This window comes from Bolinopsis microptera, chromosome 1 (genome assembly GCF_026151205.1).
Source record: "Bolinopsis microptera isolate Bmic1 chromosome 1, MBARI_Bmic_1.0, whole genome shotgun sequence".
NCBI classification, from domain to species: domain Eukaryota; kingdom Metazoa; phylum Ctenophora; class Tentaculata; order Lobata; family Bolinopsidae; genus Bolinopsis; species Bolinopsis microptera.
This window is the reverse complement of record NC_087072.1, coordinates 4,201,327-4,218,808: the sequence shown is the minus strand read 5'-3', so window position 1 is coordinate 4,218,808 and position 17,482 is coordinate 4,201,327. Positions and strand designations below refer to the sequence as shown.

The following is a 17,482-nucleotide window of genomic DNA, read 5'->3' as shown; positions in this document are numbered from 1 at the left end:
CATACTGTTCCTGCAAGGCGAAGCAGCAAAGGGTGCGGCCAGGCTACAAGCTTATGGCAGCCTCACTCTTGAAACTATCGCTTTCAGGAAGGGAACTATCAAAAATCATACCACTATCAACAAACAATTCATGGAAGACCTCATTATCCCACCTAGAGCAACGAGAGACCTAACAACACCAACCATGATGCTGGGACGGCACTTCACCGTCACAACTCCTGGAGCCGATACCACTGAATATAGAAATTCACTTCAAAACACCATCGACAACATTACCAGTGAAACGATCACCTGCTACACTGACGGGTCACTCACAGACTCAGGATGCGGGGCTGGCTATATCATCACAACTGACAACAATAACACCACCCTTGAAGAAAGATCATTCAAGCTCCCTGATTATTGCACTGTTTACCAAACAGAGCTCACCGCCATCATTGAAGCTTGCAAATATCTCTCTACCTATACCAACACACATATCATCATATGGTCTGACAGTCTCTCATCTATACAAGCTATCTCTGCGCTTTCAACGCGAAGTAGAACTACAAGAGACTGTTACGACTCTCTTAATGCACTCGGATCCAACAACACGCTAGAGATACGATGGATTGCAGCACACATCGGATTGTGGGGGAACGAAAAAGCAGATGAGCTGGCCAAGCTTGGTACAACCAGTGAATCCACTTTGAAGTGTCCAATTCCACAATCCTACATCAAGCGTCAAATCGACAACAAAGTCAACAGACTGAATCAGGAAACTTGGTTAACTGACGGTCCCAGACACACCAAACTGACACTCGGCCACAAGCATGCCAAAATCATCAAAAACCTCAACACTACACTCAGCAAAAACAGACAAGATTACAGAACTGCAGTTCACCTCATCACGGGTCACTGCGGCTTAAACAAACACCTTCACACCATTTGCAAATCAAACACCAGTGCTTGTCCTATGTGCGGCGACGGAGAGGAAACTGTCTCACACTTCCTTGGACAGTGTCCAGCTATTGCCCAAATTAGAGGTCAATATTTCCAGGACTACTACCTCTCTGTCAATGACATATTCGACAACCAACACATCACCACAATTGTCAATTTCGCAAACCGCACCAAACGCTTAATTGTGCCGGAAGAGCTGGATCAGACCGGGGTGACTTAAAGTATTAGCTCATATGCTGTCTCGTCTCGTTTTACTTTTCCAAACCCAGCTGGCATTTAAGCGTATCATTTTGACTCATATATCATCTTACACCATCCTCCACCAATCACTCTGATTTCACCGGCAACCTTCCCCAAGGTTGCCACACCCCAGAGGTAGGCAGAGCATCTCAATGCTATCCTCTCGTGGGCTATCTTGGCCCAGCCTCTCTTAAAAAAAAAAAAAAAAAGGAATGTTCATATTCTAGTGCTCAGAAAGGTGATCTCACAAAACATATGAGGACTCACACAGGAGAGAAACCCTACAAGTGTAAGGAATGTTCATTTGTTTGCTCTATTAAATCAAGTCTTATCAGACACCAACGTACTCACACGGGAGGGAAACCCTACAAGTGCAAGGAATGTTCATATTCTTGTGCTCAGAAAGGTTATCTCACATTACATATGAGGACTCACACAGGAGAGAAACCCTACAAGTGCAAGGAATGTTCATATTCTTGTGCTCAGAAAGGTTATCTCACAGTACATATGAGAACTCACGCCGGAGAGAAACCCTACATATATATATATATATATACATATAAACAAAAGTTCTAAGAAACAGATAGTAAACAAAGTAAACATTTCTGTCCCCTAATCTTTCTCAAACAAAAGTCATGCAATTTGCATACTTCTCCATTTAACTCTATTCTGAGCAATTAACGTTAAATAGTTCAAATCACATAAATTATTTAACGATAATTTTCGGACACTAAGGTCGTGTAGAATCAGTGAGAAAAGGTTTGACTGCGGTCTTCCACGCCGCCCTTGAAGCTGTAAGGTGTTGACAGCAAAAACAAGCGACGAATAGGCTGGGCCATCTGTAGGCCCACGCAGTACATGTCCGAGCATCCTCCACCGACTACGAGCCACTTTAGCTGACAATGGTTCGCTATTGCAGCGTTTATACAACTTCTTGTTGGAGATGATGTGAGGGTATTTGTAATTCAAAATTGATCGCAGATGACGTCTGTGAGCAATATCAAGTTTTTCCAATACTGATTTAGGGGCAGCCCAGCAAGATGAATTGTACATTAAAACGGATACTACCAGAGCCTCATACAACAGAAGCCTCTTGCTCAGAGGGATCTTAAACCCTACAAGTGCAAGGAATGTTCATTTGCCTGCTCTTCTAAATCAAGTCATATCAGACACCAACGTACTCACAAGGAATGTTCATTTGCCTGCTCTCCTAAATCAAGTCATATCAGACACCAACGTACTCACACAGGACAGGAACTATAAAATTGCCAGGAATGTTCTTATAAAACTGTTATACTTGTTCTGATCAGTCACACTTTATTAGAAACCAGTGTATTCACTGGTAGAAAATGTCAGTTTACTTCCACTTGTATATTATTAGTTCACCAACCAGGTATGATCAATGATTGCATCTAAGTCTTGAAATAATGTCCACAAATGTTTAGAGCTATGTTTGTAATGAATTTTTCTGATTTAAAATGCAAGAATTGAGAAATTTGTTCCACAAATGAAAGAGAAATTAATCTACCTTACGAGGCATACTTATGTTCAACATAATTCCGGTGACCGTACCTAAATGATATGGTAATTTTTCCAAAAACCGCCACATTTCGCACCCCAAATTAAATCATTATGTTTGGGGATTTTTTGATCTCCTTATTTTACAAACATGGAAACTAATATTTGAGAAAATTATATACATATGATTTGTTTTTTTGATTTGAAACTTTTATAAAATAGCAAGTATACAAATGTACAGCAATTCGAACAAACATATATAAAATGGGCTGAAATGTATAAATGCTAAAAAGCGTGGGTCAGTGAAACAAGTACAAAGGACAACTTTCAGAACTGGATTTTTTTGGCCGCCCAAAGTCTCAATAACATCACCTCCACCTAGTTATAAAATTATGAAATGTGAAAAGTGTGAAACAATCAAATAATAAAAAGTATATGTAATATAATTGTCACTCAAATACAGATAACGTCCGTAAACTCTTAAAATACTCCTACAACTACAAGTACATATTATACTGATCGGTGTCCGAGAAACATGAATTACGTCATCATGGTGTCTTCTTAACCCGGCTACAGACCTTCCCGTTACGGATGTAGTGGTCGAGATGAGTCTGTTGAGCCCTCTTCTTCTTCAGGTCAGTTACCACGTTCTTCCTTGCTGCACGCTCTTCGCTGGATCTATCAGGACAGATCCATACATCTTTGTGTGCATCAGCCATCCTCAGTCTCCCTGTTTTCATCAGAATCTGATGAACTGCTGTTGAGCTTGGGACGGTGATCTTGACTGGTCGGATAGCCGTGATACCTGGCCTCTTCCAGCCGACTCTAGTCGCTTCGAAATGAGGTTTCTCCCCGATCTCCTGCAATACTGCGGTTACCAGAGCTGGAAGCTGTCCTTCGTCCTCTTCTTTCAGTCCAAACACTATCAGATTCTTGCTCCTGTCCTCCTCTGCAGCCACACTCTTCATTACATTCTCCAGAATTTTACTGTTGCAGACCGCGCCACTTGTGCTGTTCTTTTTTACAGCTGCACTGTAGCTCTTAATCCCTGACTCCACCGTTTTTTGTACTGTCTCTTCAACTGACGTCTTAAACAACTGTAGTTGTTCGTCCTTCTGCACTAGCAACTGGTCCTGCAACCTGACCATCTTTTCCTTGTCTGCTAGTGCTTCCGTCTTGAGGCACTCAACGATTTCCATCATAGCACTCATCTCTTCATCTTCCTACTCTGCCGTCGTACGAGGTCTGCTGCTTGTATAACCCATTCTGCCATATACCTTTTATAGATAGACGGAGACATGAATATTTCTTTGTCCATAGTTCCACGAATTTCGATGTTGTCTAATTTCAGTTGTCTTGCCATCGAAGTGAACCATCTATCAGCACAGCCCTCTACATCTTCCTTTTCTTCATAGTTGAAATCCTTGAGTTTCTTCTGAGATCGGGTCAAATTTAAATCATCCTCCGTGACGTGGTGTACATTGTATAGTAATGTACAAGTATATACACACAAAAGCTAACTACGCGGTAGCAGCAAACTGAACTTATCGCTAAGTTACAAAAGATAAGAGAGCTCGATAATTACAACGTAAGCTACACACACTACACACATAAATAATCAAATTGTCTTTTCTCAAAAAAAAATTGTCATTTCTATACAAAGATCTTCTCTGATCAGCTGTTTCGTCTTGTAAACAATTTCTCCGTAGCCTTTGAAAGTTAGCCTCAACTTAACTTATTATCCTTCAAAGGGTATAGGAGACCGACAGCGTTTGTTATCTTCCACTAACTTAAATTTCGGGAGTACTCCCGAAATTTAACTGCCGTGACCAATATAGTAGTGACAGAGCTTGCTTATTTTTAATGGATTGTATCCAAAATCATTTTTATAGCAATTCATGATCGAATACTAATGTTCATTAGTTGCTTGAAGAACCATATTTATTATTTATAACTTAGTACTATATTGATAAGTTGAGAATAAATCGATAAAGTTATAATTAAGGAAAATACGTGAAAAATAATTTGGGGAAAATAATGATGCTGGCCTAAATTTTGGTAGTCCGAAAATGTAGTATTTTTGTCTCGAAAAATCACGTGCTCTGACTTTCATACGATTTATATATGTTTCGTAAGTTATTTTTTCGAACTTAAGTCGTTTTTCGCAAAAAACTTAATTTTAGAATTTTGATTTTTGCCTTTGTTCTTGAAATATGTAATGAGGTTAACAAAATGGCAAAATGTGATTTTTGAGATTTTTTAAGGCCTCTGGCCTTAAAGTGAATCATAAGCTTCAATATATCTAACTATTAATTGAAAACCCATTGATTTTGTCGTGTATTGAAAGTACGAATTAGTAAATTGACAAATTAGATAATGGATTTAGGAGACCTCTCAATCTGTCCTGTTAACAAGGCCAAGAACCTGGGATTCCTTTTCGATCACCAAATGAATCTGGACTCTCAAATAAATGCTGTCTCCAAAGTATGTTATTTGAATCAAAGGGACTTATCAAGAATCGGTTCAAAGCTTTCCCATGAACTAAAAGTTCAGTTAGTTCACTCCAATATTCTCTGTTTCATAGACTACTGCAACTCAGTCTATTATGGTATAACAGAAAAGAATCTCCATAAGCTACAAAAGATACAGAACAATGCTGTTAGATTTATCTTTGGTCTTTACGGAAAAAAGATACGTGAACCTATCATGCCTTACCTCAAAAAGCTCCACTTTTTACCTGTTCGGTTCAGAATCAAGTTCAAAATATCACTTCTGGTCTTCAAGTGTCTTAATAACATAGCCCCTCAGTACTTACAAGGACACATCAATCTAAGGGAAGTACGAAGACAAAGTTCCAGACTAGATGATGACTTTTATTTGTTAATAATAATAATAATAAGTAGGAATTTATACATCGCTTTATAGCCATAAAGAACTCAAAACCCAAAGATTCAGTTCAAACCATCTAAAGCGACTCATGAGTAACATGTACATAAGAACTTATTTTTATGAAGTATGGATTTTAGGCCAGTTGGTAGATCACCGACCGGCTATAAGCCGGCTATAAGCCGGCTTATAGCCGGCTACAATTTTTATAGCCGGCTTATAGCCGGTTAGTAGCCGCTTACATTTGTTGTTGAGCGACGGCAATTAGCCGGTTATAAGCCTGCTATTAGCCGTTTTGGTATTAAAAGTGGTTATAAGCCGGCTATAAGCCGGTTATAAGATATTAACTCAACTACATCGTACTGAACGATAGTCAGGAGCCGGCTATAAGAAATTGAGTGAAAACGGCTATTAGCCGTTTAGGTATCGAAAGTGGTTATAAGCCGGCTATAAGCCGGCTATAAGATATTAACTCAGTTCAGTACGATGAAGTTAAGTTAATATCTTATAGCCGGCTTATAACCGGCTAATAGCCGTTTTCGCTGAATTTCTTATAGCCGGCTCCTGACTATCGTTCAGTACGATGAAGTTGAGTTAATATCTTATAACCGGCTTATAGCCGGCTTATAACCACTTTCGATACCTAAACGGCTAATAGCCGGCTTATAACCGGCTAATAGCCGTTTTCACTGAATTTCTTATAGCCGATACCTAAACGGCTAATAGCCGGCTTATAACCGGCTAATAGCCGTCGCTCAACAACAAATGTAAGCGGCTACTAACCGGCTATAAGCCGGCTTATAGCCGGCTATAAAAATTGTAGCCGGCTATAAGCCGGTTTATAGCCGGCTTATAACCGGCTTATAGCCGGTCGGTGATCTACCAATTTCCCTTCTCAATTGATAAGGAAGCTGATTCCAAACAGAGGGTCCGCAGTAGATGAAACTTCTCTCGGTTTTACTATAGTTTGAAAAAGGAGGAACATTTAGGAGGAAATAGTCTTCTTCAGTTCTTAGTACACGTACAGGTTGACTCTTGATGTCAATACATTTGGTGATATACTCCGGCGCTATGTTGTTGACGCATTTGAACACGGTTAGAGCAATCTTATACTCTATTCGTTGTCGTATTGGAAGAAAATGGGCTTTTTTCAGGAATGGAGTGACACTGTCCCATTTTTTGATAACTTTCCAACCAAACAAGAATCGAACACAGGAATTTTGTACCTTCTGGAGTTTCTTTATGAGAAGATCGGGTAAACCGTATAAGAGTCCATTGCAGTAGTCTAGTTTTGAAAAGATCAAGCAGTGAATGAGCTGTCTTTTTAGATCATAGTTAAGCTTTGAGCCTATAACTCTAAGGTTCCTCAGATGGATGTTGCAGCAACTCATAATTGAGTTTATTTGATCTTCAAATGTTAGGAATTGATCAAATAGGACACCTAAACTTTTCACTGTGCGGGATGCATCCACTGGGTCAGCTGCATTGTCAAGTTGTATTAAATCGACTGGACATGAAGAGTAACTGTTCTTGGTCTGTACTACAAGAGCTTCTGTTTTGTTTTGGTTCAGTTTGAGTTTATTTTGGGTCATCCAGGTCTTAATATCTTCAAAACAATTTGTTATTCTCTCTTCGATTGTTGACAGATCTCGAAATAGTGGGTTAAACTCAATGTACAGTTGAGTGTCATCTGCGTACATATGGATGTTAAATCCATGTCTCTTTGCGATCTGATTGAGCTCCTTTGTGTAAAGTATAAACAGAATTGGACCTAGAATTGAACCTTGCGGGACTCCAATTCTAAGGAAGCATCTCTTTGATCTTGATTTATCAATAGTTACTGTGAAGGATCTGTTATTAAGGTATGATGTAAACCAATAGAGAACAGGACCTTCAAAACCAAAGTCCTTTTTTAGTTTTTTTAGGAGCAAGTGATGATTTACAGTATCAAAAGCAGTACTGAGGTCCAAAAGGAGGAGGATAACCTTGCTTTTCATGTCACTGATACGAAGAAGATCATTGTAGATGGTAAGGGTTGCAGTTTCGCAGCTATGATTTGACCTATAACCACTTTGATGCTCAGCATGAAGAGTGTGATAGTCAAGATGTTTGGTCATCTGTTTCTGGACACTCTTTTCAATGAGTTTCGAGAGGAAAGGTAAGTTACTAATCGGTCTATAGTTGTTGAAGCTATTGACATCTCCTTTATCATCTTTGATGGCTGTTGAAAGTTCCTCCTGCTCCTCATTTCAGACGAACGGATGCTGCATTTATGTTTTGTGGACCAAAAATTTGGAATGAACTACCCTACTCAGTGAGATCATTATCATCTGTAGAATGTTTTAAAAATGCACTAAAGACGTTTTATTTCCACCTAGCTTTTGATAATATTTCTAATATTTGTCCATAAAGTCTGAACTGATATGAAAGTGCATAATTTTGGGAACTTCATACAAATATTTGTTCATAAAATCTGAACTGATAAAAAGTCCATAATCTTGGTATTTCAACACTAAGTCTCGCTTGAATGACTTAAATGTACATCTTTGTTGGGTATATTTTAATGTCGAAGCGTGTAATAAATGTTAGAATTTAATATTTATAAATTTATCGTATTTCCAATATATCGTATTTCCAATAAGCAATATATTCATTTTTTATAATATAATAACTCTGACATTTATTTACCGCATTTTATATCTGCATTTTGATTTCATTAATCAGTTATTAATGCAGGAAAGTTTGTAATGTCAACACGGAGTAAAAGATCCTCGGTTACTGTTAAAGTAAAGAGTAACATAAATTTAATTCCGATCAAAAAGGAAATAAAAACTGAACAGGAGGAAGTGACTGGAATATCACATGGCTTCATTTGTCCGAAATGTGAAGCTCACTTCCTTTATGATGAGTTCTTTGTGGAACATATATCAGAGAACATCATGGTGAAACAATGAATGATATGTCTACTAGAAAAGTCTCTCTTGCTATTCCAAGTCCCCTAATATATCTGGTATAAAGGTCATGCTAGTTATATAATTAATTACATTTATGTTTGCTTTAATTGATACTAAATAAAATTGTTGTTTTTTAAAAATTGTTGTTTTCTTTTAGTATTTCAATCATGTCTTGTTCATCAACATCATTGAAGAACGTTTTTTATTCATGTGGTATACTGTAAGATTTAGCTAGGAGTTACATCCCTGAGTTCCTCAAATTCTGTAAATGGGGACATCAGTAAGAACAGGTTCAGTTATCAGTTGTACCTCTTGTTCTGCTTTCTGGACTTAGCCAAGGAAACCACATTTTTACCATAATTGCCTTTTTTTCTTTAAATCTGCTTATTTGTTATTTTTGTTACAGTTTATATTGTGTTCGCATATTTGATACAAGAGAAACAATCTTGGGCGCAAAGTGAATCAAGATTCTTTGGAATACTTCAAATTGGCTTCTTCTGTAACAACAAGAACAATTGTTTCTAAAAATTTAACAATTCCGAATAGATACAAAATCTTCATGCTAACTCATTCAATCATAAAACAGTCATATGTACCATTCTAACAATTCCTGTTCTTAGGATTGAATTGCATTAATTGTAAACATATTATTAATTATTATTTAAGTGAAAATAACATTGAATACCACGTTTAGCCTGAGTTAGTATGGAAGTGTGTGACATGGTAGATGTAACGGATATTATCCAAAAGACTGAGGACACTCTGGAGAGTCTCTGGAACCAATTTGAACTGTTCTGTCCCAAATGTCTCCATTTCAAGGTACATTTTTACTACTATATCTACTTTATGACTGATTACAGTACAGGAAGTTCTGCACTGCCCTCACCCTTTCTGAAAAGCGTGCAAAAGTTTGATATATTAGCAGATTTATCACATTATTTACATGACCTTACATTTTCGATTTAAAGTAAATGAATCAGTAATATTAACAGATGGGACAGTGTATCGCCTCCCTACTGCAACACGAGTATTTGCTGAACACTGACTGTGAAGTTATCAACAGTGTCTTCTTGCTCTGTCAAATTGCACAGCCTCAGGAATTGAACCCTTTTAACAAAGCCATCTTCAACTATGCTAACCGCAAACCTGTTGATTCCAAGTAAGTTTATATTATAGATACTCAGGCGAGGTTTAATCATCCAGTTATGACAATTTTCCAGGATTCTGTTTGTAAATACAGAGAAATCCATGAGGCCGGCATATTTCGACTAGCTCAGAAGTCAGAGATCTAATGTGCCTTTTGTTGATGATATTTATCATATTTCCTCAGAATAACAGCAGCGATATACCTGATCAACCTGCTACCGTTTTCTCAAAGCACGCTGTCCAGTACAACCACGCAGATTCTACAAAACGTCAAACTTATTGGTGCCCCACTGAAGAACTTTCCTTATTCTCCCAAACCAGGTCTGGAGTTGTTAAGTGAGCATTATCATTAAACTACCCACAAATATAAATGTCCATCATATAATACAAGATAACACTTTTTAATGTTCTATTGATGCAGGTGGAATGAAATGGTTCCAATTATAATAAATTTACATACTGAGTATGGGCTAGAGCACGTTGGTTGGTTGAAGCTCGAAATTTTAGTAGAGTATCTGTAAAAGGTCAAGGTTATGAAGCCAGCTTTTTGCGACTTTGGTATAGTGGGACAGTGTGGCAAAGTATTACGCCGCCTCAGAAGCAGTCTTGACAAATGAACTGTAGCGCACGCGCGGCAACGATTTTGAGTCATTTGCGGCGCTAAAAAACGCGCATTTGGTGCGCGCTCAATATTCAATATGTTCACAAGTGCCGGCAAAAAGTCACGTGACAAACCTGATTACGAACGATAACGTGTGAGCCACCTTATTTGACGGTTTAGTTGACATGTCTCAAAAGACTGCATGAATAATGTGCTGTTCGCATGCTGCAATACAACTAGTTGAGTGGCCGGGTATTAACGAATTAACTTCGCAGATTGTAGTTTACCGATAATCTTGGACGATCCAGAGAACGACTCTAAAGAAGAGAAGCACTACAAGGAAGTTTTAAGTCAACTGTTTGACAGTGACATCCCTGACTCGGTGTTCCTTCCTCCTCTAGTGAGACCTCCTCCCCCTCTCTACTCTGATTCTGATGACCTGGTCTGGCTTTGTCCGAACGACAATGGTATGTCGCTTTTTAACAATCTTCTAAATTTTGAACTTTGTTGAGTCACGATCTAAAGATTATATAAATATCCGGATCATGTTTTGACAACTAATTTTCTCATTTTATAATATAATCGGAGTTAGAGTTGCTTCATTGTCAATTAAGCTCAATACCTTGATTTTGCTATTATTTGAATTATTTCAGAGTACTCTTTCGCTTGGGAGCCACACATTTTTACCGATAAAGACAAGCCTGAGGACACAAAGAAGCTGTTCATTCTTGCTCAACGACAAGCTCTTGAAAGCTCGCAGTACGACCTATTGAAACAGGAGCTGTATGACAAGGAGGACTGTCTACAGAGCTTACCACTGTCTCCCTCCACCCTGCCTAAACTTGTGGACAAGAACCCCTCCCTAGCTGTGGACATCCTCCTTCTCCTGGCACAGACTCAACAGTTTGCTGACTACCTCACTGTTCTTCTCAATATGGACCTCTCACTTCACTCAATGGAGGTTTGTTTTTGTAGAAAATAAGGCCAGGAAATTCTAAGCTGTGTTCTAAAATGGTGTCATCTTTTTGACCCCCTTTCCAGACCTCCTTCGGTCACTTACGGCACTTCCGCTTGATTCCCCCGATATAGATACATCCCAACCACCCCTTTTATACCATGTTTGTAAATGTTTCAAGGAAGTGTGACTCACTAATTTAATGCACATTGAGTATAACACAACGTACGTTAATCTAATCTCATATGCATTATGCAGGTTGTGAATAAAATAACTGCAAATTTAGAACTTCCCCCGCAATTCATCCACTTCTACATACGGAACTGTATAACCAACTGTACGGAGATCGCTGATAAAAACACTCAACACAGGTTAGAGACCTTTTTGTCCCAAAATCAGTTATTTATTTCGAGTTTAAGTGTTTTATTGTAAAAATGGACTATAAGAAACATTACCGTATTATACTGGCATGTCCAAGAGATGCTCTTAAATTCTGTCTCTTAGACTTTTCCATGGTTACCCGCTATCTGCGAACCTTACATGTAAATCCTTCAGATTTGTACGGCTGGTGTGTGTGTTTCTAACCGCTCTAATACGAAACAGACTAGTAAATGTTCAGGATATACTCATTGAAATACAGGTTTGTAGTTTCTACTGATATAATATCATAATAGTAGTATCATTTTATTGGAACGAACGTAAAATAAGCAATTTTACAGTATTAAATTCTTAGCATTTTGCAGAATACTGCTAAACAAAATTATCTCAAGATATTAAATCATTACTAGTACAGCTTATAAAGATGTTTTCAGGCATTTTGTATCGACCACAGCCGAATCCGTGAAGCTACCGGACTCTTCCGGCTTCTGAAGAGCCTTGACTCCAAAGAACTGAGTTAAAATTGTTACTGTGAACTTAAGAACTAAACCATTTTGTTTACGCTAAGGAGAAAATTTGTATCTGGTTTTGGAGACCATGTAAATCTGTTAATATTTTCAACTCCTTCTGATCAATGCTTCAGTCTCTACTGTGATAACCTTGGGCTCAATGCTTCAGTCTCTGAGTCTACTGTGATAACTGCAGGCTCAAATAAAAAGTATCACAAACAGTATACATATTACACAAGACCTTACAAAATCGTTAAAACACACCACTCCATGACTCCACAATTCATATCATGTTCACTATTTCATCATCATCAATTTGCAGAGCCACTCCTTTTTTCTTATTTCTGGGTCAAAGTTCCAACACAGTTGAAGAGGGTGAATAGTCCTTTAATCCGGACGAGTGCTAGCAGCAATAGGTCATACTTTTGATTCGTACATTGAGTTGCTTGTCTGCCTTAATCCGATCTTCTCCTATATCAGGCATGGCCCGGTACCTCCTGATCATCATGGTAACCTTGCTGGCGATGTAGATGGTCAGGATGACCGCTATAACCCACCAGTACCGTCCTAACATGGTCCCGCAGCAAACTACATTACCTCTTATATCCGTACAGCATCCCCTGGGCAGTGGTGGTCATTAGTTATGTTAATTATGTTAATTATTTGCCTCCAACATAACATAATGTGAAATCGACAAGTAATCATTTTTTAAATTGTAACTAGATAAAACTTCTATGCAGGAAAAATGGAACTTATCCGGCAAAGGTGCGGCAAAACGAGAACAACAAACTGTGGGCTATGAATCCTTAATAACCGCAACGGATAATAAATATTCATATATTGTTGTCAGTGTCATGTATTTGTTTGGAAGTCCTAAATTAAGATTTAAGATTAACTTATAGATGACCTTAATTTTTAGATAAATGTCTAGAAAACTGATGAATACGACTGAAAAACAACAAACAACAACAACACAGATGTGTACTTACCGTTTTTTCTCTTAAATCTTAAGGAAACATTTGTGCGATAATCGAAAACGATTTAAAACAAAGTCAATATTTTAAAGACATAACTACATAATATTTGCTGCTGCCTAATCATAGAGATATCGAATACCGTGAGTGTATGGATCATAAGTATCGTATTGAGCCTCTTTGGAAAACGATATCACAGTACCAGTTTAACATGTTGTCAGATAAGGTATAATGAGCCGGTATCCGGGCTAGCAAGGCTCTCAAGACTGGGTTACCAGTTTTCTGGCTATTTCAGGCTATTTATAGTGTCTGGTTTCTGCAGACAAATCTAAACCACGTGATATAATCCTGATCAGCCGGGCCGTCTGGGGTAGTCAGTCGGAGATGGGGTTGGAGATGTATTTATGTGTGTGCAGGGCTTATGTTCAGAGGCACCATTTTGTTGCGGCGGTTGCGGATTTGCTCAATTTGCTGTGTATTTTCTTTATTCCTTTGCGCAATTTAAAAATAAGAAAAGTTGCGAGATCGTATTATTTGCGAGTTTTTGCCGCAATTAAATGATGCTTCTATACCGGAATGTTGTTGTGCGTGAGGATGATTACCTGGCCTTGTTGCAGCACTGTCCGTACCCCGAGCTTCTCTTCTCTTTATCTACTCTGTCTCTACAGCAAACTGTGTTCTCATCACAGCACAGTCCTTGGCAGCACCTGTAAAACACTTGTTATTGATCTAGGAGGGGTTTCTTCAGAACATTCTTCTATAATTAAAGTTGTTTTAGTTGGAGGATTTGTTCTACTTTCTGTAAATGTAAAGTTTACTAACTTCTCATTGTCGTGACAGCAGTATATCTGAACAGTGAAGGCAGTCTGAGTGTAGTTGAGCAGGCCACAACACGTGTCTTGCTCCTGGCACTGGCCCGGAGCTCCGTTCAGGAAAAACTCTTCACACAACTGAACAGTAACACGTGATCTTACTACTCAATAACACAACTGAACAGTAACACGTGATCTTACTACTCAATAACACAACTGAACAATAACACGTGATCTTACTACTCAATAACACAACTGAAGAACTGAACAGTAACACGTGATCTTACTACTCAATAACACAACTGAACAATAACACGTGATCTTACTACTCAATAACACAACTGAACAGTAACACGTGATCTTACTACTCAATAACACAACTAACAGTAACACGTGATCTTACTACTCAATAACACAACTGAAGAACTGAACAGTAACACGTGATCTTACTACTCAATAACACAACTGAACAATAACACGTGATCTTACTACTCAATAACACAACTGAACAGTAACACGTGATCTTACTACTCAATAACACAACTAACAGTAACACGTGATCTTACTACTCAATAACACAACTGAACAGTAACACGTGATCTTACTACTCAATAACTTATAACACAACTGAAAAGTAACACGTGATCCTACTACTCAATAACACAACTGAACAGTAACACTTACTACTCAATAACACAACTGATGAATAACACGTGATCTTACTACTCAATAACACAACTGAACAGTAACACGTGATCCTACTACTCAATAACACAACTGAACATTAATAACATGTGATCTTACTACTCAATAACACAACTGAACAGTAACACGTGATCTTACTACTCAATAACACAACTAACAGTAACACGTGATCTTACTACTCAATAACACAACTGAACAGTAACACGTGATCCTACTACTCAATAAAACAACTGAACATTAATAACATGTGATCTTACTACTCAATAACACAACTGAACAGTAACACGTGATCTTACTACTCAATAACACAACTGAACAGTAACACGTGATCTTACTACTCAATAACACAACTGAACAATAACACGTGATCTTACTACTCAATAACACAACTAACAGTTCTTTTTTTAGATCAAGTGATAATAATTTAAGATTCATAATATAACTGGGAGATGGTAACTATTAAGTTGAATAGTATCAGTACCTCAGGGTCTCTGCCCCATTTATTGCTATGAACCAGGTGGTTACTGGTCGCCTTCTTATCAGCCCAGTCTACTTCATGAGGGTCTGCTTCATCTCCTCCCTCGTGGAACTTGTTGTCCACCTTTTTGCCCTCGTGTTGTGGTTCTCCTGGTACTGACACTAACAAATGGAACAAAACAAACGAGAGTAACCCTGCTTGTGGCATTAATAAACACTGCCCAGACACAACCTCCCCCGCTTCAGAGCATAACGTTAAAACAAGATCACAACGGTCAGAGTGTACAGATCAAACCCACTGCTACTGCTTGTGTGTATAATGAGCTATTACCAGCTTTAACCGGCCGGAGATTACACAACTGAACCACGTGGTCAGAAACACGTGGTATGAACACCTGCCTGCCATTTGGAGAACTCCGCTCGGTTTGCTTCTTTGGTACGGATTCAAAGGTACTTTTGCTGAGGTCGCCAGTCTAATGAGTACTGTCTAATTGATAATGGTTAACTGTTGAGTAGTGTATATCCTGGTGTAGCCTCAGAACAAGGACACAGCAAGACGGCTTTAGTACCCGCCCTGGTTATCTTCATTAACTGTTAACATCATCCTTACAGTAATTAGGCCAATTGTTGGAGGTGACTAAACAGAAACATGGGTCATTGCTTAAAATTAGTCTGCAGTAATTGGTACATCGGCTATAACATATATATAATCGTATAAAAACAGACATAATTTTTAAAGATTTATCATCTTGAGAAGTATAAATATATATAATCATGTTATTCATCATCTGTCAATGCTAAATATTTGAATATCCCCAAATATTAATAGGAAGAAAAGTTAGATCACGACAAAATACTTTGTTTTAATAAGTCTCACAGAGTCCAGGAATGTTCATAAAGCATGGTCACTGGTTAGCTGCTAAAGAAAGCTCGAACACATTTGAATAGTCCTGAAAAGCAAACAATGACTAACAACACGAACTATAGGTCATGTTCTTGATTCTCTTCTTGAGTTCCTTGTCTGCCTTAATCCGGTCTTCCCCTACATCAGGCATGGCCCGGTACCTCCTGATCATCATGGTAACCTTGTTCGCGATGTAGATGATCAGGATGACCCCTATGACCCACCAGTAACCTCCCGCCATTGGTAGAAACCCGCTCACGGCGCTTCTTCTCCAACAGATTCAAAAACACTCGAGACAAACAAAAACATTGGTATTCATTATAATAATGAACATTGTAATAATTGTCTAATTGGTATTGGTTAGCAGTTTAATATCCTGGTGTACCCAGTCTAGCCGGCCAAGGAAAAAAATACGACTTGTGTGCCGGCACGACGTCTTTAGTTCCGATTCTGTGTGTGTTAATTAACAATTAACACCATCATTACAGTGATTAGACCAATTAACAGTGGGAAATAAACAGGAACTTTGTTCGTGGGTTGAGGTTAGTCTACTATAATGGGTACACCGGTTATCGTAAGCGGACATAGTTTTTAAAGATTTATTATATGACAATGATGAACATTTGAATATCCCCAAACAACTAATTAAGTTAAGTATACGAAAAGTTCGATTCTAAAAACAGATTAGATTCAATGTTTCAATTTAAAGTTCATCTGGGAGGGTCAGATTGTTCAAATTATATCAGACAAACTTGCTGATCCCAGTTATATGTTAAAAAGAATGATAGCAGCGAAGAAAGCAAGTGTTATAGCAAGGGCTGGAAGAGGTATGTTGTGAATACTGAGCAAGGACCTCTTGTCACTGAAAATATATAAACTTTTCAATTTTATCTTTATCAGAATGTTCGAGGGGTTTCCCTGAACATAGGCTTCTTACGGCACTCAATCCGTTACATATTGTTCAACCTAATCCGGTACATATTGTTCAACCTAATAATTTAAGAACCGGATGGCAAAGTCTTAAATAGCCACTCAGAGAATTATCAAAGACATACATACATATTTCAACATAAACTTATATCGCTAGGGTCGACTGAGGAAACTGAAATAAAGTAATATTAACCTTAGTTTAGCTCTTCTGGACGCTCCTTCGAAAGAGAACCCTGCTGTAATAGGCGATTCCATGGTAACCAGGCAACGGAATTCCGCTTCAATCTCACTAACACAATTTACCAACAAACACTTAACGCTACTCACCAACAAACAAATCAGCACACACAACCATTACCTGGGATTCATTAAGTTTACTTTCATGTCCGGCGCACTAATGTGCTATCCCATTATGCTAAAAGTACTCAGTGTAAATGTACCTAGAGAGAATTGCGATGTTGAAATATTAAAAGACTAACTACCCCAACTAAATAATTAACGTATTAAATAATTAACTTATTGACTAATTAACTTATTAACTAATTAACTTA

General features: G+C 38.1%; 2 protein-coding genes across 2 annotated transcripts in view; one reads left to right on the top strand and one right to left on the bottom strand.

The window, feature by feature from the left end:
• LOC134817855 (CCR4-NOT transcription complex subunit 11-like) overlaps positions 1–12,255 on the top strand; it is a 27,824-nt gene extending 15,569 nt beyond the window's left edge. The window contains exons 2-9 of the mRNA XM_063827205.1: positions 9,235–9,359; positions 9,533–9,699; positions 9,871–10,007; positions 10,563–10,754; positions 10,941–11,248; positions 11,501–11,613; positions 11,798–11,882; positions 12,055–12,255. Coding sequence (XP_063683275.1) covers positions 9,246–9,359; positions 9,533–9,699; positions 9,871–10,007; positions 10,563–10,754; positions 10,941–11,248; positions 11,501–11,613; positions 11,798–11,882; positions 12,055–12,141 — 1,203 coding nt within the window. The 5' untranslated portion in view covers positions 9,235–9,245 and the 3' untranslated portion in view covers positions 12,142–12,255. The remainder of the gene's footprint in view (positions 1–9,234; positions 9,360–9,532; positions 9,700–9,870; positions 10,008–10,562; positions 10,755–10,940; positions 11,249–11,500; positions 11,614–11,797; positions 11,883–12,054) is intronic.
• On the bottom strand, positions 11,884–17,301 carry LOC134817909 (uncharacterized). Its single transcript, XM_063827282.1, has 5 exons — positions 17,125–17,301; positions 15,102–16,863; positions 13,926–14,053; positions 13,706–13,810; positions 11,884–12,749 (listed from the first exon to the last, which is right to left on the bottom strand). The coding sequence occupies exons 2-5, from the start codon at positions 15,303–15,305 to the stop codon at positions 12,533–12,535; spliced, it is 654 nt and encodes a 217-aa protein (XP_063683352.1). The 5' UTR covers positions 15,306–16,863; positions 17,125–17,301; the 3' UTR covers positions 11,884–12,532.
• Positions 17,302–17,482: the final 181 nt, after the last annotated feature.

Excerpts from the sequence above, each read along its gene's own strand:
- LOC134817909 (XM_063827282.1), bottom strand. The coding sequence starts at position 15,305 with ATGCCACAAGCAGGGTTACTCTCGTTTGTTTTGTTCCATTTGTTAGTG. Across the intron at positions 14,054-15,101 it reads AATGGGGCAGAGACCCTGAG|TTGTGTGAAGAGTTTTTCCT; the intron begins GTACTGATACTA and ends GTTACTGTTCAG. Across the intron at positions 12,750-13,705 it reads CAGTGCTGCAACAAGGCCAG|GGGATGCTGTACGGATATAA; the intron begins GTAATCATCCTC and ends ACCACTGCCCAG.